Raw genomic sequence first — 25,229 nt, 5'->3', positions numbered from 1 at the left:
GGGTGAGTGTTGGGAGGGGAGAGTGAGTGAAGGGGGTGGGTGTTGGGAGGGGAGAGCGAGTGAAGAGGATGGGGAGTGAGTGTTGGGAGGGGAGAGAGTGAAGGGGGTGGGTGTTGGGAGAGGAGAGCGAGTGAAGAGGGTAGGGGGTGAGTGTTGGGAGGGGAGAGTGAGTGAATGGGGTGGGTGTTGGGGAGAGTGAGTGAAGGGGGTGAGTGTTGGGAGGGGAGAGCGAGTGAAGGGAGTGAGTGTTGGGGTGGAGAGTGAGTGAAGGGGGTGGCTGTTGGGGGGGGAGAGTGAGTGAAGGGGGTGGGTGTTGGGGGGGAGAGTGAGTGAAGGGGGTGGGTATTGGGGGGAGAGTGAGTGAAGGGGGTGGGTGTTGGGGGGGAGAGTGAGTGTAGGGGGTGGGTGTTGGGAGGGGAGAGAGATTGAAGAGGCTGGGGGGGGTGAGTGTTGGGAGGGGAGAGTGAGTGAAGGGGTGGGTGGTTTTTCGGAGGGGAGAGTGAGTGTAGGGGGTGGGTGTTGGGAGGGGAGAGAGATTGAAGAGGCTGGGGGTGGTGAGTGTTGGGAGGGGAGAGTGAGTGAAGGGGTGGGTGGTTTTTCGGAGGGGAGAGTGAGTGAAGGGGGTGGGTGTTGGGAGGGGAGAGAGATTGAAGAGGCTGAGGGGGTGAGTGTTGGGAGGGGAGAGTGAGTGAAGGGGTGGGTGGTTTTTGGGAGGGGAGAGTGAGTGAAGGGGTTGGGTGTTGGGAGGGGAGAGAGATTGAAGAGGCTGGGGGGGGTGAGTGTTGGGAGGGGAGAGTGAGTGAAGGGGTGGGTGGTTTTTGGGAGGGGAGAGTGAATGGGGATTTTGGGAGATGGTTGGTGATTCTCTCCATGTCGTGCTGCCTGGTCCCTGCTCCTTTTCTCAGTCAGTGTATGGATGAAGGGATCAAATGAAGATGTCTCTTTGTTTTGCAGACGACGCAGCAAGTGGGACCAGCCTGGCCCTGGTATGAATGGCACATTACCAGGAGTGATGTCTCCACAGGTCTCCATGTCAACAAGCACCTTCCCGACTGGGTCAGTGCCAGCCTCTCTGCCTCCTGGGACTGCAGCCCCGTCACCCGGAGTGTCCGTGAGTGTAGGGCCCGTCGCCCCCGCCTCTGGAGCATTAGACGCTGCAGCGGCTGTTGCAGCCAAGATCAACGCTATGCTGATAGCAAAAGGGAAGCTGAAACCCAGTCAGATTGCTCCTGAACAGGTACAGACCACAGCTGTGTGTGTGGTTTGGGGGTGGAGAAGTTGGTGGTGTGGTTGGGGCGGGGTTTACGACAGTTTGCAGTTCACTGTGAGACAGGGTAGAAAAGTGGGCAGAGGGCTGGACATTGCAAATGAAAGAATGGGCATTACTGTCAGTTGCCAGGGCCACAAGCTGTTTGTTTCTAAAATAAATAATTTGCATTTCTCCAGGGTCTTTCACAACCTCAGGATGTCTCAAAGTGATTGATAGCCAATGAGACACTTTTACTGAAGTGTAGTCAGTGTTTAATGTGGCAAATTGTGCACAGGAAGCTCCCATGCATGCCTGACATCAGTATTTCTTTTATGTCGACCTTGCTGTCTGTGATAAGATTGAGAATCAGTTTTCATGGCAAAGTGTTTGCCTACAATGTGATTATAGAGCAGATTCACCCTTTTGAGTGTGACTCTACAGACAAATGAGTATTCACACTCATTTATAAACAGCTGAGATACCTGTAAATGTTGGTATGCAGAGGATTTGAACGTCCTTGTATGCGAATCACAAAATTAACAAATAACAAAATCGGTGCTAACCTTTATTGCAAGGAGATTGGATATTAGAGTAAGGTGGTGGTAATGTCACTGTACTTGTAATCCAGAAGCCCAAGCTATTGCTCTGGAACACAGGTTCAGATCCCACCAAGGCATCTGGTAGAATTTAAATTCCTTGAACAAATCTGGAGTATAAAGCTAGTCTCAGTAGCACCACCTGGAAGTTCCCCTCCAAGCCACTCACCACCCTGACTTGGAAATATATCTGCCATTCCTTCACTGTCGCTGAGTCAAAATCCTGGAATTCCCTCCCTAACAGCACTGTGGACTGAGGAGGCTCAAGGCGACAGCTCACCACCACCTTCTCAAGGGCAATTAGGGATGGGCAATAAATGCTGGGCCCAGCCAGCGAAACTCACGTCCTGTGAATAAATTTTTTTTAAAAAGTCATGGCAACCATGAAACTACCATTATAATAAAAGCAAAATACTGTGGATGCTGGAAATCTGAAACAAAAACAAAAATAGCTGTAAAAACTCAGGTCTGATAGCATCTACGGAGAGGAATACAGTTAACGTTATGAGTCTGTATGACTCTTCATCAGATGAAACTACCATTGATTGTCGTAAACACCCATCTGGTTCACTAATATCCCTTTAGGAGGGAAATCTGCCATGCTTACCCAGTCTGGCCTACCTGTGACTCCAGACCCACAGCAGTGTGGTTGACCCTCAACTGCCCTCTGAAATGACAGAGCAAACCATTCAGTTCAAGGCCAATTGGGGATGTGTGCAGTTTTGGTTTATGGAAGCATATGCTTGCATTTAGATGGGGTGCAGCAAAGGTTCACCAGATTGATCCCTGGATGAGAGTTGTCCTATGGGAAGAGATTGAATAGAATGGACCAATAATCTGATGTGAGTGAAGGTGATCTCATTGAAACTTGTAACATTCTGAGAGGGTTTGACAGGCTGTTTGCCCCTGCTGTCAAGTCTAGAACATGGAAGTCGCAGTCTCAGGATAAAGGGATCGATCATTTAGGACCCAGAGGAGGAGAGATTTAACTGAAATGTATAAAATCCTGACCAAGAGCTGGAAGATGGTTTTAGACTGGGTAGCTCTTGTTCCATCGTCACAGACATGAATAGGTTCCTGTGCTGTAAATCCTTTTCTGTTTCTGTGAGGGATTTAGTCAAGAATGGATTGGAAGCAGCTATTTCCTTTAATGTGGAGGTCATAAACAGTGGGTGCAGCTTTCAAATAATTAGCAGAAGGATTTAAGAGGAGCTGAAAAAAAACAATTTTCACCCAGAGGGTGATGGGGATCTGGAATTCACTGCCTGAAAAGGTGGTAGAGGCAGAATTCCTCATCACATTTATATAAAAAAAACAATCTGAGCTATGCACTGGAAGTGTCGTAACCGACCGGCCTACAGACCAATAGCTGGAAAATGGGATTAACCTGGAGAACTTCTTCCTCAATTGGCCTTGATAGAATGGGCTGAATGGCCACCTGCTGCACCATAAAGGTCTTTGATGCTATGAAGCTTGATTTCCTCCTCCAAGGTTGTAAATCTTTGGAATTCTCTACCCCAGAGAGCAGTGGATGCTCTGTCATTGAATAGATTCCAGCATGAGATCGCTAGATTTCTGGACACTAAGGGAATGGAGAGAATGTGAGGATCGGGTGGCAGAGTGGAGTTGAAGTCAATTAGCAATGGTTTTATTGAATGGCGGCAGTCCAGGCTGGAGGAGCTGCATGGCCTCCTCCTATTTCTGTTCTTGCTGTCTCCTGGTGCTGACATCCTATTCTTTACAGGCCCCTCTTCCAGGGAAGGTGGCAGCAGCAGCAAAAAACAAGGATGACCTGGTGGTGGCTGAAGTGGAAATCAATGATGTTCCCATCAACTGTCGAAACCTGCTGACCCGAGGGCAAACACAGGATGAGGTGAGAGATAAATTCCTCTAAAATAGTCTTAGGAACAGTCCCCACACGGGAGGAGGAGAGGGTCTGACTGGAAACTCCCCACATGGGAGGGAGAGAGGGTCTGACTGGAAACTCTCCACACGGGAGGGAGAGAGGGTCTGACTGGACACTCCCCACACGGGAGGGAGAGAGGGTCTAACTGGACACTCCCCACACGGGAGGAGGAGAAGGTCTGACTGGACACTCCCCACATGGGAGGAGGAGAAGGTCTGACTGGACACTCCCCACACGGGAGGAGGAGAAGGTCTGACTGGACACTCCCCACACAGGAGGAGGAGAAGGTCTGACTGGAAACTCCCCACATGGGAGGGAGAGAGGGTCTGACTGGAAACTCTCCACACGGGAGGGAGAGAGGGTCTGACTGGACACTCCCCACACGGGAGGAGGAGAGGGTCTGACTGGACACTCCCCACACAGGAGCAGGAGAGAGGGTCTGACTGGACGCTCCCCACACGGGAAGAGGAGAGGGTCTGACTGGACAGTCCCCACACGGGAGGAGGAGAGGGTCTGACTGGACACTCCCCACACGGGAGGAGGAGAGGGTCTGACTGGACACTCCCCACACGGGAGCAGGAGAGAGGGTCTGACTGGACACGCCCCACACGGGAGGGAGAGAGAGTCTGACTGGACGCTCCCCACACGGGAAGAGGAGAGGGTCTGACTGGACAGTCCCCACACGGGAGGAGGAGAGGGTCTGACTGGACAGCCCCCACACGGGAGGAGGAGAGGGTCTGACTGGACACTCCCCACACGGGAGGAGGAGAGGGTCTGACTGGACACGCCCCACACGGGAGGGAGAGAGGGTCTGACTGGACAGTCCCCACATGGGAGGGAGAGAGGGTCTGACTGGACACTCCCACCTATGGGGGGAAGGGCGTCTGACTGGAGCAGCTCCCTTGCAGGAGGGCGAAGGGGTTCTGTTTGACTGGAGCAATCCCCCGAACAGTACTGGAAGAAGCCCATGTTAGTTTTTGTTTTTCTGGGTTCTTTATTTGTATAGTTTAACAATTCAGGAGTATGGACTGAATTGCAGAGTCTCCACCTATGACGTGGCTCCATCCAGAAGATTGAAGGGGATGTTGTGTGTTTATTTTCCTTTGAAAATTTGATTGTCCCTCTCGGCATTGCAGTGTTCGTTCCCTCCTTGGCATCTACTCCACCTTCCTGTCTAATGCCCACTTCCTGACAAACATTTTATCGATGAATTCTTTCTCTTCAGGGATCTGATGGAGTTTACTAAGATTACGAATATTTTAAGCAAGAGTGAAGTTGTGTTTCCTGTCTCCTTACGCAGGTTAGTCGGCTCACTGGAGCAGCTGTGTCTACACGTGGGAGATTCATGTCTCCAGAGGAGAAAGTACAAGCTACACCAGGGTATGTATTCATTAATAAGCAAACTCCTCCCTCCCATCCCTGAACTTACTTAGATCTGTAAGCTGGTGCTATTCCTGTTCTTTATTCTTCCTTGCGCTGTCAGCTGTGGCTTAGCGAGTAGCGCACACATTCACGTTTTTGAGTAAGCAGGTTGTAGCTTCAAGATCCACCTCAGAGACAGTCTCAGTTGAGACTCCCAGTGCAATAGTGAGGAAATGATGCATAGTCAAAGGTGCCTATTTCTGGATCAGGCATGAAACTGAGGCCACTTCTGCCCCTCAGATGGATGTAAAACATCCCAGGGCCACTGTTCTAGTTCTGTCGAAGGGTCATGAGGACTCGAAACGTCAACTCTTCTTCTCTGCCGATGCTGCCAGACCTGCTGAGTTTTTCCAGGTAATTCTGTTTTTGTTATCCCAGGGCCACCATTGGAAGAAGAGCAGGAGTTTCTTCCTGATGTCCTGGGCCAATATTTATTCCTCTACTACCATTAGCATTACTAAGATCAGATTATCTGGTGGCATTATCATATCACACTTTGTGGGATCTTGCTGTGTACAAATTGGCTGCCAGGCTTTCTCCATAGCAGTCCCTCATTGGCTGTGAAGAGCTTTGAGATGTCCTGAGCTGCTGAAATGCATGTTTTTATTCCACATTCTCCTGGGAAAAGGAACTTGCTGACTCTGGCTGCAGTCCTATTTCAGTAAGCCTCAACAGCCTGCTGATAGCTCACTGTGCTGCCTATTCTGTACCTGAGCCCTGACAGTGAATTACACGCTCAACATCGGAGAACATTATCCGATCCTACTCTCTCTTCCCTTTCATCCATACTCAGGCTAATTGTAGCCGCCACTCTGGAAACTGGGAGTGGAACCTGGGTTATCTCAGTATCACACCAGAGAGTGCACATGGCCACCCTGCCACTCAGTTTCTGGCAGCTGTCCATTTGCCCTGTGATTGTTGCATGTCAAGATTCAAGAAACATTCTGAATTCTGTTTCTTATTTCTCCCCCTGCAGAGATCGTGCTTTGTACCTGCACATCCAAGGACAGACACGTGATGTTGTTGACAGTAAGTGTGTGGGTGTGATAAATGGATGGGTTCTGATAAAAAATAGATGGGTTCTGGCCTCACAGAAGTCCAGGCTGGGTTTAACCTCTACATTGTGCAGCACTGGTTTGTTAGCCAGGGCAGGGCAGCAGTTGGTGTTCTCGGATTGATCTTGGCCTGTATGGGCGAGGGAAAATCAGGCCGAACCAATAGATGGTAAGTGAAAATAAAACTGGACAATGATGTTGGTTGCACAGTCTGGTGACTCTTGATGTCCAGGCCATTGACATGAAGAATATCCATGACACCAGTAAATCCTCTTCCAGCTAGAGGCAGAAGATAGGAGCAGAAGGTTAACATTGGTATGAAACTGATGAGACCACACCGGGCTGAAACAATCAGGAATCCGGAGGATGAAGAAAGTAGAACCTGTTCAGTGCTTGCGGCTCTACTGATACTCTCCTCCTATAGAAACTGGGCCAAGAGAACAACCCCACTTCTAGTGAAAGCCGGGGGTTCACTGTGCAGCCCAACAATTTAAATTCATTGTAAACCTTGAAGTCAGAAGGTTGTGGGTTTCAGCACCAGCCCAGAGACTTGAGCCTGTAATCTAGGCTGCTTCCCAGTATAGTACTGAGGGAGCACCGTGCTGTCGGAGGGTCAGTACTGAGGGAGGGGAGCGTCGCACTGTCAGAGGGTCAGGAGTCACGACGTGTTGCACTATTGGAGGGTCAGTACTGAGGGAGCGCTGCACTGTCAGAGGGTCAGTTCCGAGAAAGCATTTCACTGCCAGAAAGTCAATACTAAAGGAGCGCCGTGCTGTCCGAGGGTCAGTACTGAGAGAGCGTTGCACTGTCTGAGGGTCAGTACTGAGGGAGCGTTGCACTGTTAGAGGTCATTACTGAGGGAGCGCCGCACTGTCTGAGGTTCAGGACTGAGGGAACTCCGCACTGTCCGAGGGTCAGGACTGAGGGAGCGCTGCACTGTCGGAGGGTCAGTATTGAGGGAGCGCTGCACTCTTAGTGGGTCACTAATGAGGGAGCATTTCACTGTCAGAGGATCAGTACTGAGGAAGAAGTGAGCTGTCAGAGGGGAAGCATTGTGGGAGTGCTTATGTATTCTTACTGAAAAGATTCCATGCTTGGAAGCTCTGGGTGACTATGAGATTGAGGGCAGTGTTAGGCTATGTGACCAGTGACATGCTGGCTCTGAGCCTACTATGCCTCCATGGATGTTAGCAGCCTATCCCCAGCAAGAGTCTGACCCATCGGGAGAGGCGGATAGAAAGGAGTGAAGAAGATATTGTTATCGGATTGGTGCATTTACACTGTCTGTAGTAAATGAATATGCTGGAGTTTAGTCATTATTACATTGGGTTGCTACAACTCTTTTGCAGAGGCTGTGAACCGGATTAAAGAGATCATTGCAGGTGGAGTTATAAAGGCTGTCAGTACTTCCACCTCGCAGTTCAGTGGTCCAATGGTTACTGTGTACCACCAGCCGGCCCCTGTTACACATCCGACAACCACCACGGCAAAATCACAAGCTGGGGTAAGTATGTCGTTGCAGCATGTAGGACATTCATCTTTGAAATGGTCTCTAGGTTCATGCTCTCTGTGGCTTCAAGTGACTAAGAATTCAAAGCACCCAATAACATTCCATCACTCAAACTGTAAGGCAAAGGGGCTACAGTGCAGCTGGTGTGAGATGTGAACAGTTTTGGATGCACTGCTAAGTGAAGGGAGCTTTACTCTGTATCTAACCCCATGCTGTATCTGTCCTGGGAGTGTTTGATGGGGACAGTGTAGAGGGAGCTTTACTCTGTATCTAACCCCGTGCTGTACCTGCTCTGGGAGCGTTTGATGGGGACAGTGTAGAGGGAGGTGCATTTTGCATTGTGCTAATTGTACCTGAGGGGCAGGAGGAATGAGAAAGTGGAACCTGTTCAGTGCTTGTGGCTCTGCTGATTCTCTCCCCTTATAGAATCTGGGCCGAGAGAACAACCCCACTTCCAGTGAAAGCCGGGGGTTCACTGTGCGGCCCGACAGTAAATTTCACACGATAAGCTTACACTCTGCTTCCTGACTTTGAGTGTGTTAATTGTTAGCTGTCATAGGCATTCATCTCTTCTGTCTGGCTGGAGACCAGGGTGAATACTTGAGGTGAAAGCGTCCAGCAGGTACTGTGTGCATGTACACCCTCATCAAGATATGTCCGTCAACCTTCATGAAAATGGAATAGATGTCTGTTGTATCTTGGTAGAAGGATATTGTGAGTGTGGGACCGAGGACAGGGTTAGGCTGGGGTGTGTGATCTCCTCACTCCTGTAACTTGCTCTCAGCAGATTGAATGGGTGTAATAACATTTCAAGTGGGTTGACAGGGTAGATACTGAGAGGTTGTTTCTCCTCGTGGGAGAGTCTAGGACCAGAGGGCATGATCTCAGAGTAAAGGGTCACCCATTTAAAAAAGAGATGAGGAATTTCTTCTCTGAGGGTGGTGAATCTGTGGAATTCTTTACAGCAGAGGGCTGTAGAGGCTGGGTCGTTAAATATATTCAAGGCTAAGATAAACAGATTTTTAATCAGTAAAGGGATCAAGAGCTGTGGGGGAAAAGGCAGTAAAGTGGAATTGAGGATTATCAGATCAGCCATGATCTCATTGAATGGTGGAGGAGACTCGATGGGCTGAATGGCTTACTTCTGTTCCTATGTCTTATGGTGTTATGGTGCAACTGTTCATAATAGATATTCTATATCTCATCAACTCTCCTCACTTAGTTTACATGGAAAAAAAGTGTAATGTGACGAAGATGTGTGGAATATTAACCTTGACATATCTGAGCTAACATGGATGTCTCTACGGATTTGCTGCTTCATTGTTGTTGTGATGATGTCATGCAGATATGTTTCACCTTTATATGATAATACACACTGTTTCATTCACAATTACAGAAGTTTGATTGATCAGGAATATCCAAGAAGTTCAACAAGCTTGTCTTCTTGGATTCTGGTCTCAAGTATCCTCTGCTTCACCAGATACCTCATTTTCTCCTCTCCAGAAACTCCCCCTAATTGCCTCTTAAGCTCTTTTAACATCCTTTACTCTGTTCCATTTCTGCTTGATTTCCTATTTATCTTGGCGTTATTGCTCCTAAGCAACTGGGGGAGCTAAGTTATGAGGGACGACTGGAAAAACATGGGCATTTCATCTTGAAGAGGATTTAGGATTGTAAGAAATAGGAGTAGGCCACTCAGCCCCTCAAGCCTGCTCTGCCATTCAACCACATCATGGTTGATCTACCTCAATGCCATTTTCCTGCACTATTCCTTGGTGCCATTAGTATCTAGAAATCTATTGATCTGTCTTCAGCACACTCACTTCCACAGCCCTTTGGGGTGGAGAATTCCAAAGATTCTCAACCCTCTGAAGAAATTGCTTCTCATCGCAGTCCTAAATGGCTTGCTGCTTAGTCTGAGACTGTGTCCCTGGTTCTAGATGTTGCCATCACCCCCCCACCCATCCTATATACAACTACCCTGTACAGCCCCTTAAAAATTATGTAAGTTTCAATGAGGCCCTCTCTCATATTTCTAAACTCTAGAGAACGCAGGCCCAATCTCCTTATAGGACAAACCCATCATCCCCAGGATTAGTCTGGTCAATATCCACTGCACTCCCTTATGGTCAGTATCTCCTTGCTTAGGTAAGGGACTGAAACTATACACAATACTGCAGGTGTGGTCTACCCATGGTTCTTTACAATTGAGGCAAGCCATCTTAACTGCTGTGCCCAAATCCTCTCACGATAAAGGCCAACATACCATTTGGCTTCCTAGTTGCTTGCTGCATCTGCATATAAGCTTTCAGTGACTTATGAACAAGGTTACCCAGGCCCCTTTGGACATCAGAACAATCTCTCACCATTTAAGAAATACTCTGCATCTCCGTTCCTCCTACCAAAGTGGATAACCTCTCACTTATCCACATTATATTCCATCTGCCATGTTCTCGCTCACTCGCTTAGCTTGTCTGAATCCCCTTGAAGCCTCTTTGCATCATGCTCACAACTTAGTTTTGTGTCATTGTAAACTTAGAAATATTATATTTGGCCCCCACATCCAAATTATTGATATAGATTGTGAACAGCTGGGGCCCAAGCCCTGATCCTTGTGGTACCCCACTAGTCACAGCCTTCCAACCTGAGAATGACCTGTTTGTCCCTACTCTGTTTTCTGTCCGTTAACCAATCCTCAGTCCATGCCAGTATGTTACCCCCAATCCCATATGCTCTAATTTTGTTTACTAACCTCTTGTGTGGTACCTTATCAATAGTTTTCTGAAAATCTAAACACATCGCATCCACAGGTTCCCCCTTATCTATTCTGCTAGTAACATTCTCGTAAAAACTTCCAACAGGTTTGTCAAGCATAATTTCCCTTTCATTAATCCATGTTGACTCTGCCCAGTCAGATCACTGTTTTCTGAGTGTCCAATTATCGCATTCTTTATAATAGATTCAAGTGTTTACCGAACTACTGACATCAGGCTAACAGGTCTGTAGTTCACTGTTTTCTCTCTCCCTCCACTACATATGCCATCTTCCAGTCTGCAGGCATTGTTCCAGGATCTATGGAATTTTGAAAGATGACCACCATCCTATGTGTGCATGCAATAGCATTTGAGAGGGAAATGGAATCCTGAAATGTTTCTCCAGAGTTGAGAGTAGAACTCTAAAGTTTTGTTATTGTCCTGAAGGCTGTGTTGAACAGTTGATGGATTTGCCAGATAAAAGCAAAATACCGCGAATGCTGGAAATCTGAAACAAAAACAGAAAATGCTGGAAAAACTCAGCAGTCCAGCAGCAGCATCAGTGGAGAAAGAAAGAGTTAACGTTTCGAGCCTGTATGACCCTTCTTCAGAGCTCTGATGGGAGCAGCCAGTCTGTCTTAGCATTACTCTTCAGTACCTCATGCTCACCATCTGCCCTATAGCTGAAGGGCTTCTGGCTGAGCTCTCCATTTTGGTTATTATCACCCTTGTACAGCTGAATGGTCCAGCCTTACTTTTCCAATTGCTTCCCACAGGGACCTCACTCACTGGGATGACAGCTTGGTGTGTGATACATGGGAACAAGAGGAGGCCATTTCAACCCCTGAAATCTGTTCCCACTATTCAATAAGATCATGGCTCTTGAGAACTATATGCAAACGTCCATATATACTTTTGAATTAGGAATAGGAGTAGGCCACTTGGCCCCTCAAGTCTGCTCCGCTATTCAATAAGATCATGGTTGATTGTAACCTCAACTCCACATTCTGACCTACCTCCGATAACCTCTCACCCCCTTGTTTACAAAGAACCTATCTACCTCTGCCTTAAAAATATTCAAACATTCTGCTTCGACCACCTTTTGCGCAAGAGTGTTTCTAAGACTCTCACTCCTCATCCCTGTCTTAAATGGGTGACCCCTTATTTTTAAACAGTGACCCCTAGTTCTAGATTCTCCCACAAGAGGAAACATCCTCTCCACATCCACCCTGTTAAGATCCCTCAGGATCTTATATGTTTCAGTCAAGTTGCCTCTTACTCTTGTGTTGTTTGTATTTAACGTTTCTGTTTTTTGTGAAAGGACATTTTAGTTAAAAAGAAGTGCTATATAAAGAAAATACAGCAGGTTGTGCTAAGTCCTGGACGTATTGTGCTCTAGTGTAGAATAAGGAATAAAGGAACCTTCTGTGTTTTACGCAGGAAGCTGGGGTCCAGAAGCAGATATGTGGTGTGTGTATATTCTTAATTGTTAAGAAGTAACAATACACTTCACTTCTGCACTCCAGCAGATGCAAGCCTAATCTTCCCTCATAAAACAACCCTCCCAATCCAGATATTAGTCTAGTAAACCTTCTCTGAACTGATTCCAATGCATTTACATCCTTTCTTAAATAAGGTGACCAATACTGTACACTACTCCAGATGTGGTCTCACTAGTGCCCTGTATAACTGAAGCATAACTTCTCTACTTTTATATTCAATTCTCCTCACAATAAACGATAACATTCTATTAGCGTTACTAGTTGCAACTGCATATTAACCTTTTGTGATTCATGCACTAGGACATCCAGATCCCTCTGCATCTCAGAGCTCTGCAATCTCTCACCATTTAGATAATATGCTTCTCTTTTATTTTTGCTGCCAAAATGGACAATTTCACATTTTCCCACATTAGACTCCATTTGCCAGATCTTCGCTCACTCACTTTACGTATCTATTTCTCCTGCATCTTAGCTCCATAACCCTAGATACCTTTGCCTGACAATCTATCAATCTGAGTTTTGACATTTTTAATTGACCCCCAAACTGATCAGGGGGGAGAGTTCCAGATTTCTACTACCTTTTGTGTGCAGAGCCTTGCAGTTGCATACATTTAAAAGGACCAAATTGTGTGCAGCCTGTGTGGGCATTTTTGGATTGCTATGCTGCTTAGAGGGAACATTGGGCCTGGCTCTGAGTTTAAGTTGATAACCTGCTTGTCCTGACTTCCCCTACCCCACCAGAGGAAATAGTTTCTCTTTACCCTATCAAATCCTTTAATCATCTTAAACATCTCAATCAGATCACCCCTTAATCTGGTATACTCAAGTAAATACAAGCCTAGTACATCCACCCTTTTTAAATTAATTGTTTTGGTCCTGGTATCTTTCTTTTGAATCTTTGCTGGATCCCTCCCACCCTATCTGACCCTCACAAAGGTTAATATATCTTTCCTGAGATGTGTGGGCTAGAACTAAAGAGAGTACTTATGCAGTGCCAGGATTGAAGTCTGTGTTACAGATGAATTTTTTGGAATTTGCATTTCACCACTCCATGCATCAAATTAAGAGTTAAATCAGTGTTGGCACCATTGCTGGAAGTGAAGCACTTCCTCTTTCAGACACCCAGCGTCAGTCAGTTTGAATGCTGCTCAGGTTATACCCAGAATATCTTCTTCAGGTGAGTCAGCATTTTGAGCAGCTCTTCTTTCTTCAGCGTTCACTTTCCTTAGTGCCTTGTGTATGATCAGCTCCTTCTCTTGTTTCACAGATGCATTATGTGCAAGATAAAGTCTTTGTGGGTCTGGAGCAAATCGATCCAGCCTTTAATATTAAGGAGAAAGTGGAGGGTCCAGGTGGTTCCTACCTGCAGCACATTCAGGCCGAGACTGGTGCCAAGGTCTTCCTACGTGGAAAGGGTTCTGGCTGTCTGGAGCCTGCCTCTGGGAGAGAGGCCTTTGAGCCCATGTACATCTATATCAGGTACCAGTATTATTGCTAACAATCACCCTGCGGTTATATGTTCAGTGCGTAGACTAGATATATCCTGTGAGATTCAATGACTCTTCACCACATTTACTTCAGAGCTTGACTTAATTTGTTCAATTCTACTCAAACACAGTTGGTAACATTATGCACACTGGAGCTTGCAGCAGCCATGCACAAAGCTGGTACAAGCAGGGTGCATGGGAGAGGAGAGTGATAGAGCTGTGTATGCGGGAAGCAATGGCCTATAGGTGTTTGTACGCGGCTGGCAGTGGGTTACTATTGAACCTGAAGTCTGCAGCATCTGCAGGCTGTGAGGTTCCATGGACACTAGAGGGAGCTTTATCTAACCCCGTGTTGTACCTGTCCTGGGAGTGTTTGATGGGGACAGTGTAGAGGGAGCTTTACTCTGTATCTAACCCCGTGCTGTACCTGTCCTGGGAGTGTTTGATGGGGACAGTGTAGAGGGAGCTTTACTCTGTATCTAACCCCGTGCTGTACCTGTCCTGGGAGTGTTTGATGGGGACAGTGTAGAGGGAGCTTTACTCTGTATCTAACCCCGTGCTGTACCTGTCCTGGGAATGTTTGATGGGGACGGTGTAAAGTGAGCTTTACTCTGTATCTAACCCCGTGCTGTACCTGTCCTGGGAATGTTTGATGGGGACAGTGTAGAGGGAGCTTTACTCTGTATCTAACCCTGTGCTGTACCTGTCCTGGGAGTGTTTGATGGGGACGGTGTAGAGGGAGCTTTACTCTGTATCTAACCCTGTGCTGTACCTGTCCTGGGAGTGTTTGATGGGGACGGTGTAGAGGGAGCTTTACTCTGTATCTAACCCCATACTGTACCTGTCCTGGGAGTGTTTGATGAGGACAGTGTAGAGGGAGCTTTACTCTGTATCTAACCCTGTGCTGTACCTGTCCTGGGAGTGTTTGATGGGGACACTGTAGAGGGAGCTTTACTCTGTATCTAACCCCGTGCTGTACCTGTCCTGGGAGTGTTTGATGGGGACAGTGTAGAGGGAGCTTTACTCTGTATCTAACCCCGTACTGTACCTGCCCTGGGAGTGTTTGGGACAGTTACTCATGTCCCTCACCTGGATGTCTGTGAGATTTGCAATAGGAATAGAGCTATGTGGGCAGCCAGCAGTGGGCAGTTGTGGTCTGCAATGTGTGTAGTTAGATTTTTCTGTCAAGTCTCTCAGCCTGTTGCTGTATTGTCAGTTTGCTGAGTCAGGATTAAGTGGGTGTGTGAATCATTGCCAATAGTATCGATTTGTGTTCCTTTCAGTCATCCCAAGCCAGAGGGCCTTTCAGCTGCGAGGAAACTCTGTGAGAGCTTGCTGCAGACTGTGAGTATCACTTCAGTAATGGGTTGAATCACTCATTACTTATTGCTGTGGTCCTCTCTATACCCCCTTTCAGTGCCTCCCCAATCCAGAAGGGCTTGACTGACTGGTTTTCATTGTCACCAGTTGCCTTTTCATAACTCCCTCAGGCCATTCGTCATGTCTGCTCTGACAATGGCAGCAGGATATTGAACTGTGGATGGAGTCACAGTGAACAGGGCTTGTTCTTCTCAGGAGCAGGAACTTGAGCTCTGGGTCTTCAGTCCAGTTGGAACTCTTGACAGCTTGCTCTGGCTGCAATCAGCTGACTTGGCACAGACTGAGTATAGAAGCTGAAACCTTCTGGTTTGGTTTAACATGATTGTTCTCTGGGACACTTTAATTTCCATTTCTTTATGGGGAAAGTGTCCCATATGATAATTAAATCCCTTTTCTTTCTTTAGGTCCATAATGAGCATTCTAGGTTCCTGAGTCAAATTAATTCTTCAGTCATGACACCTCAAGGTAAGTCCCAGAATAGCAAGAAGATAAGGCTGTATGTAACCTGTGCTGTACCTGCTCTGGGAGTGTTTGATGGGGACAGTGTAGAGGGAGCTTTACTCTGCATGTAACCCCGTGCTGTACCTGTCCTGGGAGTGTTTGATGGGGACGGTGTAGAGGGAGCTTTACTCTGTATCTAACCCCGTGCTGTACATACCCTGGGAGTGTTTGATGGGGACAGTGTAGAGGGAGCTTTACTCTGTATCTAACCCTGTGCTGTACCTGTCCTGGGAGTGTTTGATGGGGACGGTGTAGAGGGAGCTTTACTCTGTATCTAACCCCGTGCTGTACCTGTCCTGGGAGTGTTTGATGGGGACAGTGTAGAGGGAGCTTTACTCTGTATCTAACCCCATGCTGTACCTGTCCTGAGAGTGTTTGATGGGTACAGTGTAGAGGGAGCTTTACTCTGTATCTAACCCCGTGCTGTACCTGTCCTGAGAGTGTTTGATGGGGACAGACCTCAGACCTGAGGTTTTCCAACCCTTGTAGAGGTCTCCTGTCTGCAGTGGTTCTTTAGAACTTGCCCACATATTTGGACAGGCATTGAAATTCCAGACAACGTGAAGCTACTGAGTATCCCGAGGAAGTTATTCTTCTGGTTTTCTAATTGTGATGTGTTTCATTTCAGCTCATGTCTTGGGCTGCCTGAGGTCACATTTGCATCGGAGTGTGTTTGCTGTTTCTTGGTTCTGTGACGAATGGTTGAATAGCCATGCTCCCACTCTACTAAGCATCCTTTTTCTCTTTTAAAGGTTACCAACAAGTGCCTGGAGGTGCTCCCCAGCAGCATTATTACCCAGGCCAAGGCTACCAGGCCAGATATCCACTGGGTCCTGTACCACTTCAGTCCTCTCAGAGTTCATACCCAAGACAATGTGGCCCCGATTCTGCTCCCTTCCCCGTCTCGGGGGCAGCACAGTCACTGGGCATACCTGGACAGGTAGGTCACTGCACCAGCATTGTGAGTGGTAACCAAGGGCACAACTAGACATCTATATTAGACATGAGGCTGAGGGTGGAGTTTTCTGCGTTTCAGGGAGTCTGGCGTACTAGCTTCGTTTGGACTTGGAGTGTATGTGCAGGGGACTGGGCTGTGTTTGAGGGTTGGTGCCAGATACAGCATGTATCTGGGACTGATCTGGGTTTGGCGGTGGGTGGGAGTGTCTGATAGCGGTTAGATCTGGGACTGGGCTGTGTTTCGTGGGCTGGGAGTGTCTGATACCGGTTATATCTGGGACTGGCCGTGTTTGGGGCAGGAGTGCCTGATACCGGTTATATCTGGGACTGGCCGTGTTTGGGGCAGGAGTGTCTGATACCGGTTATATCTGGGACTGGCCGTGTTTGGGGCAGGAGTGCCTGATACCGGTTATATCTGGGACTGGCCGTGTTTGGGGCAGGAGTGTCTGATACCAGTTATATCTGGGACTGGCTGTGTTTGGGCTGGGAGTGTCTGATACCGGTTATATCTGGGACTGGCTGTGTTTGGGGCAGGAGTGTCTGATACCGGTTATATCTGGGACTGGCTGTGTTTGGGGCAGGAGTGTCTGATACCGGTTATATCTGGGACTGGCCGTGGTTGGGTGGGAGTGTCTGATACCGGTTATATCTGGGACTGGCTGTGTTTGGGCTGGGAGTGTCTGATACCGGTTATATCTGGGACTGGCCGTGTTTGGGGCAGGAGTGTCTGATACCGGTTATATCTGGGACTGGCTGTGTTTCACGCTGGGAGTGTCTGATACCAGTTATATCTGGGACTGGCTGTGTTTGTGCTGGGAGTGTCTGATACCGGTTACATCTGGGACTGGCTGTGTTTGGGGCAGGAGTGTATGATACTGGTTATATCTGGGACTGGCTGTGTTTCACGCTGGGAGTGTCTGATACCGGTTATATCTGGGACTGGCTGTGTTTCACGCTGGGAGTGTCTGATACCGGTTATATCTGGGACTGGCCGTGTTTGGGGCAGGAGTGTCTGATACCGGTTACATCTGGGACTGGCCGTGTTTGGGCTGGGAGTGTCTGATACCGGTTATATCTAGGACTCGCTGTGTTTGGGCTGGGAGTGTCTGATACCGGTTATATCTGGGACTGGCTGTGTTTGGGGCAGGAGTGTCTGATACCGGTTATATCTGGGACTGGCTGTGTTTCACGCTGGGAGTGTCTGATACCGGTTATATCTGGGACTGGCCGTGTTTGGGGCAGGAGTGTCTGATACCGGTTACATCTGGGACTGGCCGTGTTTGGGCTGGGAGTGTCTGATACCGGTTATATCTAGGACTCGCTGTGTTTGGGCTGGGAGTGTCTGATACCGGTTATATCTGGGACTGGCTGTGTTTCACGCTGGGAGTGTCTGATACCGGTTATATCTGGGACTGGCTGTGTTTCACGCTGGGAGTGTCTGATACCGGTTATATCTGGGACTGGCTGTGTTTGGGCTGGGAGTGTCTGATACCGGTTATATCTGGGACTGGCTGTGTTTGGGCTGGGAGTGTCTGATACCGGTTATATCTGGGACTGGCTGTGTTTGGGCTGGGAGTGTCTGATACCGGTTATATCTGGGACTGGCTGTGTTTCACGCTGGGAGTGTCTGATACCGGTTATATCTGGGACTGGCTGCGTTTGGGGCAGGAGTGTCTGATACTGGTTATATCTGGGACTGGCTGCGTTTGGGGCAGGAGTGTCTGATACTGGTTATATCTGGGACTGGCCGTGGTTGGGTGGGAGTGTCTGATACCGGTTATATCTGGGACTGGCCGTGTTTGTGGGGGTGTGAGTGTCTGATACCGGTTATATCTGGGACTGGCTGTGTTTCACGCTGGGAGTGTCTGATACCGGTTACATCTGGGACTGGCCGTGGTTGGGTGGGAGTGTCTGATACCGGTTATATCTGGGACTGGCTGTGTTTCACGCTGGGAGTGTCTGATACCGGTTATATCTGGGACTGGCTGTGTTTGGGCTGGGAGTGACTGATACCGGTTACATCTGGGACTGGCTGTGTTTGGGCAGGGAGTGTCTGATACCGGTTATATCTGGGACTGGCCGTGGTTGGGTGGGAGTGTCTGATACCGGTTATATCTGGGACTGGCTGTGTTTGGGCTGGGAGTGTCTGATACCGGTTATATCTGGGACTGGCTGTGTTTCACGCTGGGAGTGCCTGATACCGGTTATATCTGGGACTGGCTGTGTTTGGGCTGGGAGTTTCTGATACCGGTTATATCTGGGACTGGCTGTGTTTGGGCTGGGAGTGTCTGATACCGGTTATATCTGGGACTGGCTGTGTTTGGGCTGGGAGTGTCTGATACCGGTTATATCTGGGACTGGCTGTGTTTGGGCTGGGAGTGTCTGATACCGGTTATATCTGGGACTGGCTGTGTTTCACGCTGGGAGTGTCTGATACCGGTTATATCTGGGACTGGCTGTGTTTCACGCTGGGAGTGTCTGATACTGGTTATATCTGGGACTGGCTGTGTTTCACGCTGGGAGTGTCTGATACCGGTTATATCTGGGACTGGCTGTGTTTCACGCTGGGAGTGTCTGATACCGGTTATATCTAGGACTGGCTGTGTTTCACGCTGTGAGTGTCTGATACCGGTTATATCTGGGACTGGCTGTGTTTCACGCTGGGAGTGTCTGATACCGGTTATATCTGGGACTGGCTGTGTTTCACGCTGGGAGTGTCTGATACCGGTTATATCTGGGACTGGCCGTGGTTGGGTGGGAGTGTCTGATACCGGTTATATCTGGGACTGGCCGTGTTTGTGGGGGTGCGAGTGTCTGATACCGGTTATATCTGGGACTGGCTGTGTTTCACGCTGGGAGTGTCTGATACCGGTTACATCTGGGACTGGCCGTGGTTGGGTGGGAGTGTCTGATACCGGTTATATCTGGGACTGGCCGTGTTTGGGGCAGGAGTGTCTGATACTGGTTATATCTGGGACTGGCTGTGTTTGGGGCAGGAGTGTCTGATACCGGTTATATCTGGGACTGGCTGTGTTTCACGCTGGGAATGTCTGATACCGGTTACCTCTGGGACTGGCCGTGGTTGGGTGGGAGTGTCTGATACCGGTTATATCTGGGACTGGCCGTGTTTGGGGCAGGAGTGTCTGATACTGGTTATATCTGGGACTGGCTGTGTTTCACGCTGGGAGTGTCTGATACCGGTTATATCTGGGACTGGCTGTGTTTGGGCTGGGAGTGTCTGATACCGGTTATATCTGGGACTGGCTGTGTTTGGGGCAGGAGTGTCTGATACCGGTTATATCTGGGACTGGCTGTGTTTGGGCTGGGAGTGTCTGATACCGGTTACATCTGGGACTGGCTGCGTTTGGGGCAGGAGCGTCTGATACTGGTTATATCTGGGACTGGCCGTGGTTGGGTGCGAGTGTCTGATACCGGTCATATCTGGGAATGGCTGTGTTTGGGGCAGGAGTGTCTGATACCGGTTATATCTAGGACTGGCTGTGTTTCACGCTGGGAGTGTCTGATACCGGTTATATCTGGGACTGGCTGTGTTTCACGCTGAGAGTGTCTGATACCGGTTATATCTGGGACTGGCTGTGTTTCACGCTGGGAGTGTCTGATACCGGTTATATCTGGGACTGGCTGTGTTTCACGCTGGGAGTGTCTGATACCGGTTATATCTGGGACTGGCTGTGTTTCACGCTGGGAGTGTCTGATACCGGTTATATCTGGGACTGGCTGTGTTTGGGGCAGGAGTGCCTGATACCGGTTATATCTGGGACTGGCTGTGTTTGGGGCAGGAGTGTCTGATACCGGTTACATCTGGGACTGGCTGTGTTTCACGCTGGGAGTGTCTGATACCGGTTATATCTGGGACTGGCTGTGTTTGGGCTGGGAGTGTCTGATACCAGTTATATCTGGGACTGGCTGTGTTTGGGCTGGGAGTGTCTGATACCGGTTATATCTGGGACTGGCCGTGTTTGGGGCAGGAGTGTCTGATACCGGTTATATCTGGGACTGGCCGTGTTTGGGGCAGGAGTGTCTGATACCGGTTATATCTGGGACTGGCCGTGTTTGGGGCAGGAGTGTCTGATACCGGTTATATCTGGGACTGGCCGTGTTTGGGGCAGGAGTGTCTGATACCGGTTATATCTGGGACTGGCTGTGTTTCACGCTGGGAGTGTCTGATACCGGTTATATCTGGGACTGGCTGTGTTTCACGCTGGGAGTGTCTGATACCGGTTATATCTGGGACTGGCTGCGTTTGGGGCAGGAGTGTCTGATACCGGTTATATCTGGGACTGGCTGTGTTTCACGCTGGGAGTGTCTGATACCGGTTATATCTGGGACTGGCTGCGTTTGGGGCAGGAGTGTCTGATACCGGTTATATCTGGGACTGGCTGTGTTTGGGCTGGGAGTGTCTGATACCGGTTATATCTGGGACCGACTGTGTTTGGGGCAGGAGTGTCTGATACCGGTTATATCTGGGACTGGCCGTGGTTGGGTGGGAGTGTCTGATACCGGTTATATCTGGGACTGGCCGTGGTTGGGTGGGAGTGTCTGATACCGGTTATATCTGGGACTGGCCGTGTTTGTGGGGGTGCGAGTGTCTGATACCGGTTATATCTGGGACTGGCTGTGTTTCACGCTGGGAGTGTCTGATACCGGTTACATCTGGGACTGGCCGTGGTTGGGTGGGAGTGTCTGATACCGGTTATATCTGGGACTGGCCGTGTTTGGGGCAGGAGTGTCTGATACTGGATATATCTGGGACTGGCTGTGTTTGGGGCAGGAGTGTCTGATACCGGTTATATCTGGGACTGGCTGTGTTTCACGCTGGGAATGTCTGATACCGGTTACATCTGGGACTGGCCGTGGTTGGGTGGGAGTGTCTGATACCGGTTATATCTGGGACTGGCCGTGTTTGGGGCAGGAGTGTCTGATACTGGTTATATCTGGGACTGGCTGTGTTTCACGCTGGGAGTGTCTGATAGCGGTTATATCTGGGACTGGCTGTGTTTGGGGCAGGAGTGTCTGATACCGGTTATATCTGGGACTGGCCGTGTTTGGGCTGTGAGTGTCTGATACCGGTTATATCTGGGACTGGCTGTGTTTGGGGCAGGAGTGTCTGATACCGGTTATATCTGGGACTGGCTGTGTTTCACGCTGGGAGTGTCTGATACCGGTTATATCTGGGACTGGCTGTGTTTGGGCTGGGAGTGTCTGATACCGGTTATATCTGGGACTGGCTGTGTTTGGGGCAGGAGTGTCTGATACCGGTTATATCTGGGACTGGCTGTGTTTGGGCTGGGAGTGTCTGATACCGGTTACATCTGGGACTGGCTGCGTTTGGGGCAGGAGCGTCTGATACTGGTTACATCTGGGACTGGCCGTGGTTGGGTGCGAGTGTCTGATACCGGTCATATCTGGGAATGGCTGTGTTTGGGGCAGGAGTGTCTGATACCGGTTATATCTAGGACTGGCTGTGTTTCACGCTGGGAGTGTCTGATACCGGTTATATCTGGGACTGGCTGTGTTTCACGCTGGGAGTGTCTGATACCGGTTATATCTGGGACTGGCTGTGTTTCACGCTGGGAGTGTCTGATACCGGTTATATCTGGGACTGGCTGTGTTTCACGCTGGGAGTGTCTGATACCGGTTATATCTGGGACTGGCTGTGTTTCACGCTGGGAGTGTCTGATACCAGTTATATCTGGGACTGGCTGTGTTTGGGCTGGGAGTGTCTGATACCAGTTATATCTGGGACTGGCTGTGTTTGGGCTGGGAGTGTCTGATACCGGTTATATCTGGGACTGGCCGTGTTTGGGGCAGGAGTGTCTGATACCGGTTATATCTGGGACTGGCCGTGTTTGGGGCAGGAGTGTCTGATACCGGTTATATCTGGGACTGGCCGTGTTTGGGGCAGGAGTGTCTGATACCGGTTATATCTGGGACTGGCCGTGTTTGGGGCAGGAGTGTCTGATACCGGTTATATCTGGGACTGGCCGTGTTTGGGCTGGGAGTGTCTGATACCGGTTATATCTGGGACTGGCCGTGTTTGGGCTGGGAGTGTCTGATACCGGTTATATCTGGGACTGGCTGTGTTTGGGCTGGGAGTGTCTGATACCAGTTATATCTGGGACTGGCTGTGTTTGGGCTGGGAGTGTCTGATACCGGTTATATCTGGGACTGGCTGTGTTTGGGCTGGGAGTGTCTGATACCGGTTATATCTGGGACTGGCTGCGTTTGGGGCAGGAGTGTCTGATACCGGTTATATCTGGGACTGGCTGTGTTTCACGCTGGGAGTGTCTGATACCGGTCATATCTGGGACTGGCTGTGTTTGGGCTGGGAGTGTCTGATACCGGTTATATCTGGGACTGGCTGTGTTTCACGCTGGGAGTGTCTGATACCGGTTATATCTGGGACTGGCTGTGTTTGTGCTGGGAGTGTCTGATACCGGTTACATCTGGGACTGGCTGTGTTTGGGGCAGGAGTGTATGATACTGGTTATATCTGGGACTGGCTGTATTTCACGCTGGGAGTGTCTGATACCGGTTATATCTGGGACTGGCTGTGTTTCACGCTGGGAGTGTCTGATACCGGTTATATCTGGGACTGGCCGTGTTTGGGGCAGGAGTGTCTGATACCGGTTACATCTGGGACTGGCCGTGTTTGGGCTGGGAGTGTCTGATACCGGTTATATCTAGGACTCGCTGTGTTTGGGCTGGGAGTGTCTGATACCGGTTATATCTGGGACTGGCTGTGTTTCACGCTGGGAGTGTCTGATACCGGTTATATCTGGGACTGGCCGTGTTTGGGGCAGGAGTGTCTGATACCGGTTACATCTGGGACTGGCCGTGTTTGGGCTGGGAGTGTCTGATACCGGTTATATCTAGGACTCGCTGTGTTTGGGCTGGGAGTGTCTGATACCGGTTATATCTGGGACTGGCTGTGTTTCACGCTGGGAGTGTCTGATACCGGTTATATCTGGGACTGGCTGTGTTTCACGCTGGGAGTGTCTGATACCGGTTATATCTGGGACTGGCTGTGTTTGGGCTGGGAGTGTCTGATACCGGTTATATCTGGGACTGGCTGTGTTTGGGCTGGGAGTGTCTGATACCGGTTATATCTGGGACTGGCTGTGTTTGGGCTGGGAGTGTCTGATACCGGTTATATCTGGGACTGGCTGTTTTTCACGCTGGGAGTGTCTGATACCGGTTATATCTGGGACTGGCTGCGTTTGGGGCAGGAGTGTCTGATACTGGTTATATCTGGGACTGGCTGCGTTTGGGGCAGGAGTGTCTGATACTGGTTATATCTGGGACTGGCCGTGGTTGGGTGGGAGTGTCTGATACCGGTTATATCTGGGACTGGCCGTGTTTGTGGGGTTCTGAGTGTCTGATACCGGTTATATCTGGGACTGGCTGTGTTTCACGCTGGGAGTGTCTGATACCGGTTACATCTGGGACTGGCCGTGGTTGGGTGGGAGTGTCTGATACCGGTTATATCTGGGACTGGCCGTGTTTGGGGCAGGAGTGTCTGATACTGGTTATATCTGGGACTGGCTGTGTTTGGGGCAGGAGTGTCTGATACCGGTTATATCTGGGACTGGCTGTGTTTCACGCTGGGAATGTCTGATACCGGTTACCTCTGGGACTGGCCGTGGTTGGGTGGGAGTGTCTGATACCGGTTATATCTGGGACTGGCCGTGTTTGGGGCAGGAGTGTCTGATACTGGTTATATCTGGGACTGGCTGTGTTTCACGCTGGGAGTGTCTGATACCGGTTATATCTGGGACTGGCTGTGTTTGGGCTGGGAGTGTCTGATACCGGTTATATCTGGGACTGGCTGTGTTTGGGGCAGGAGTGTCTGATACCGGTTATATCTGGGACTGGCTGTGTTTGGGCTGGGAGTGTCTGATACCAGTTACATCTGGGACTGGCTGCGTTTGGGGCAGGAGCGTCTGATACTGGTTATATCTGGGACTGGCCGTGGTTGGGTGCGAGTGTCTGATACCGGTCATATCTGGGAATGGCTGTGTTTGGGGCAGGAGTGTCTGATACCGGTTATATCTAGGACTGGCTGTGTTTCACGCTGGGAGTGTCTGATACCGGTTATATCTGGGACTGGCTGTGTTTCACGCTGAGAGTGTCTGATACCGGTTATATCTGGGACTGGCTGTGTTTCACGCTGGGAGTGTCTGATACCGGTTATATCTGGGACTGGCTGTGTTTCACGCTGGGAGTGTCTGATACCGGTTATATCTGGGACTGGCTGTGTTTCACGCTGGGAGTGTCTGATACCGGTTATATCTGGGACTGGCTGTGTTTGGGGCAGGAGTGCCTGATACCGGTTATATCTGGGACTGGCTGTGTTTGGGGCAGGAGTGTCTGATACCGGTTACATCTGGGACTGGCTGTGTTTCACGCTGGGAGTGTCTGATACCGGTTATATCTGGGACTGGCTGTGTTTGGGCTGGGAGTGTCTGATACCAGTTATATCTGGGACTGGCTGTGTTTGGGCTGGGAGTGTCTGATACCGGTTATATCTGGGACTGGCCGTGTTTGGGGCAGGAGTGTCTGATACCGGTTATATCTGGGACTGGCCGTGTTTGGGGCAGGAGTGTCTGATACCGGTTATATCTGGGACTGGCCGTGTTTGGGGCAGGAGTGTCTGATACCGGTTATATCTGGGACTGGCCGTGTTTGGGGCAGGAGTGTCTGATACCGGTTATATCTGGGACTGGCTGTGTTTCACGCTGGGAGTGTCTGATACCGGTTATATCTGGGACTGGCTGTGTTTCACGCTGGGAGTGTCTGATACCGGTTATATCTGGGACTGGCTGCGTTTGGGGCAGGAGTGTCTGATACCGGTTATATCTGGGACTGGCTGTGTTTCACGCTGGGAGTG

At 49.6% G+C, this 25,229-nt stretch overlaps 1 protein-coding gene and 1 non-coding gene across 4 annotated transcripts in view; both read left to right on the top strand.

The window, feature by feature from the left end:
• khdc4 (KH domain containing 4, pre-mRNA splicing factor) overlaps positions 1-25,229 on the top strand; it is a 118,014-nt gene that overhangs the window by 19,589 nt on the left and 73,196 nt on the right. For all 3 annotated transcript variants that reach the window (XM_041179703.1, XM_041179702.1, XM_041179704.1), the window contains exons 2-10: positions 955-1,237; positions 3,590-3,718; positions 5,052-5,131; positions 6,150-6,202; positions 7,578-7,732; positions 13,261-13,472; positions 14,764-14,824; positions 15,265-15,325; positions 16,114-16,301. In XM_041179703.1, the coding sequence (XP_041035637.1) occupies positions 955-1,237; positions 3,590-3,718; positions 5,052-5,131; positions 6,150-6,202; positions 7,578-7,732; positions 13,261-13,472; positions 14,764-14,824; positions 15,265-15,325; positions 16,114-16,301 (1,222 nt within the window). The remainder of the gene's footprint in view (positions 1-954; positions 1,238-3,589; positions 3,719-5,051; positions 5,132-6,149; positions 6,203-7,577; positions 7,733-13,260; positions 13,473-14,763; positions 14,825-15,264; positions 15,326-16,113; positions 16,302-25,229) is intronic.
• Positions 6,587-6,719, top strand: LOC121272938. The gene has a single exon (XR_005941925.1).

This window comes from Carcharodon carcharias, chromosome 36 (assembly GCF_017639515.1).
Source record: "Carcharodon carcharias isolate sCarCar2 chromosome 36, sCarCar2.pri, whole genome shotgun sequence".
Classification (NCBI taxonomy): domain Eukaryota; kingdom Metazoa; phylum Chordata; class Chondrichthyes; order Lamniformes; family Lamnidae; genus Carcharodon; species Carcharodon carcharias.
Note: the sequence above shows the minus strand (reverse complement) of the source record. Positions and strands in the feature narration are given on the sequence as shown.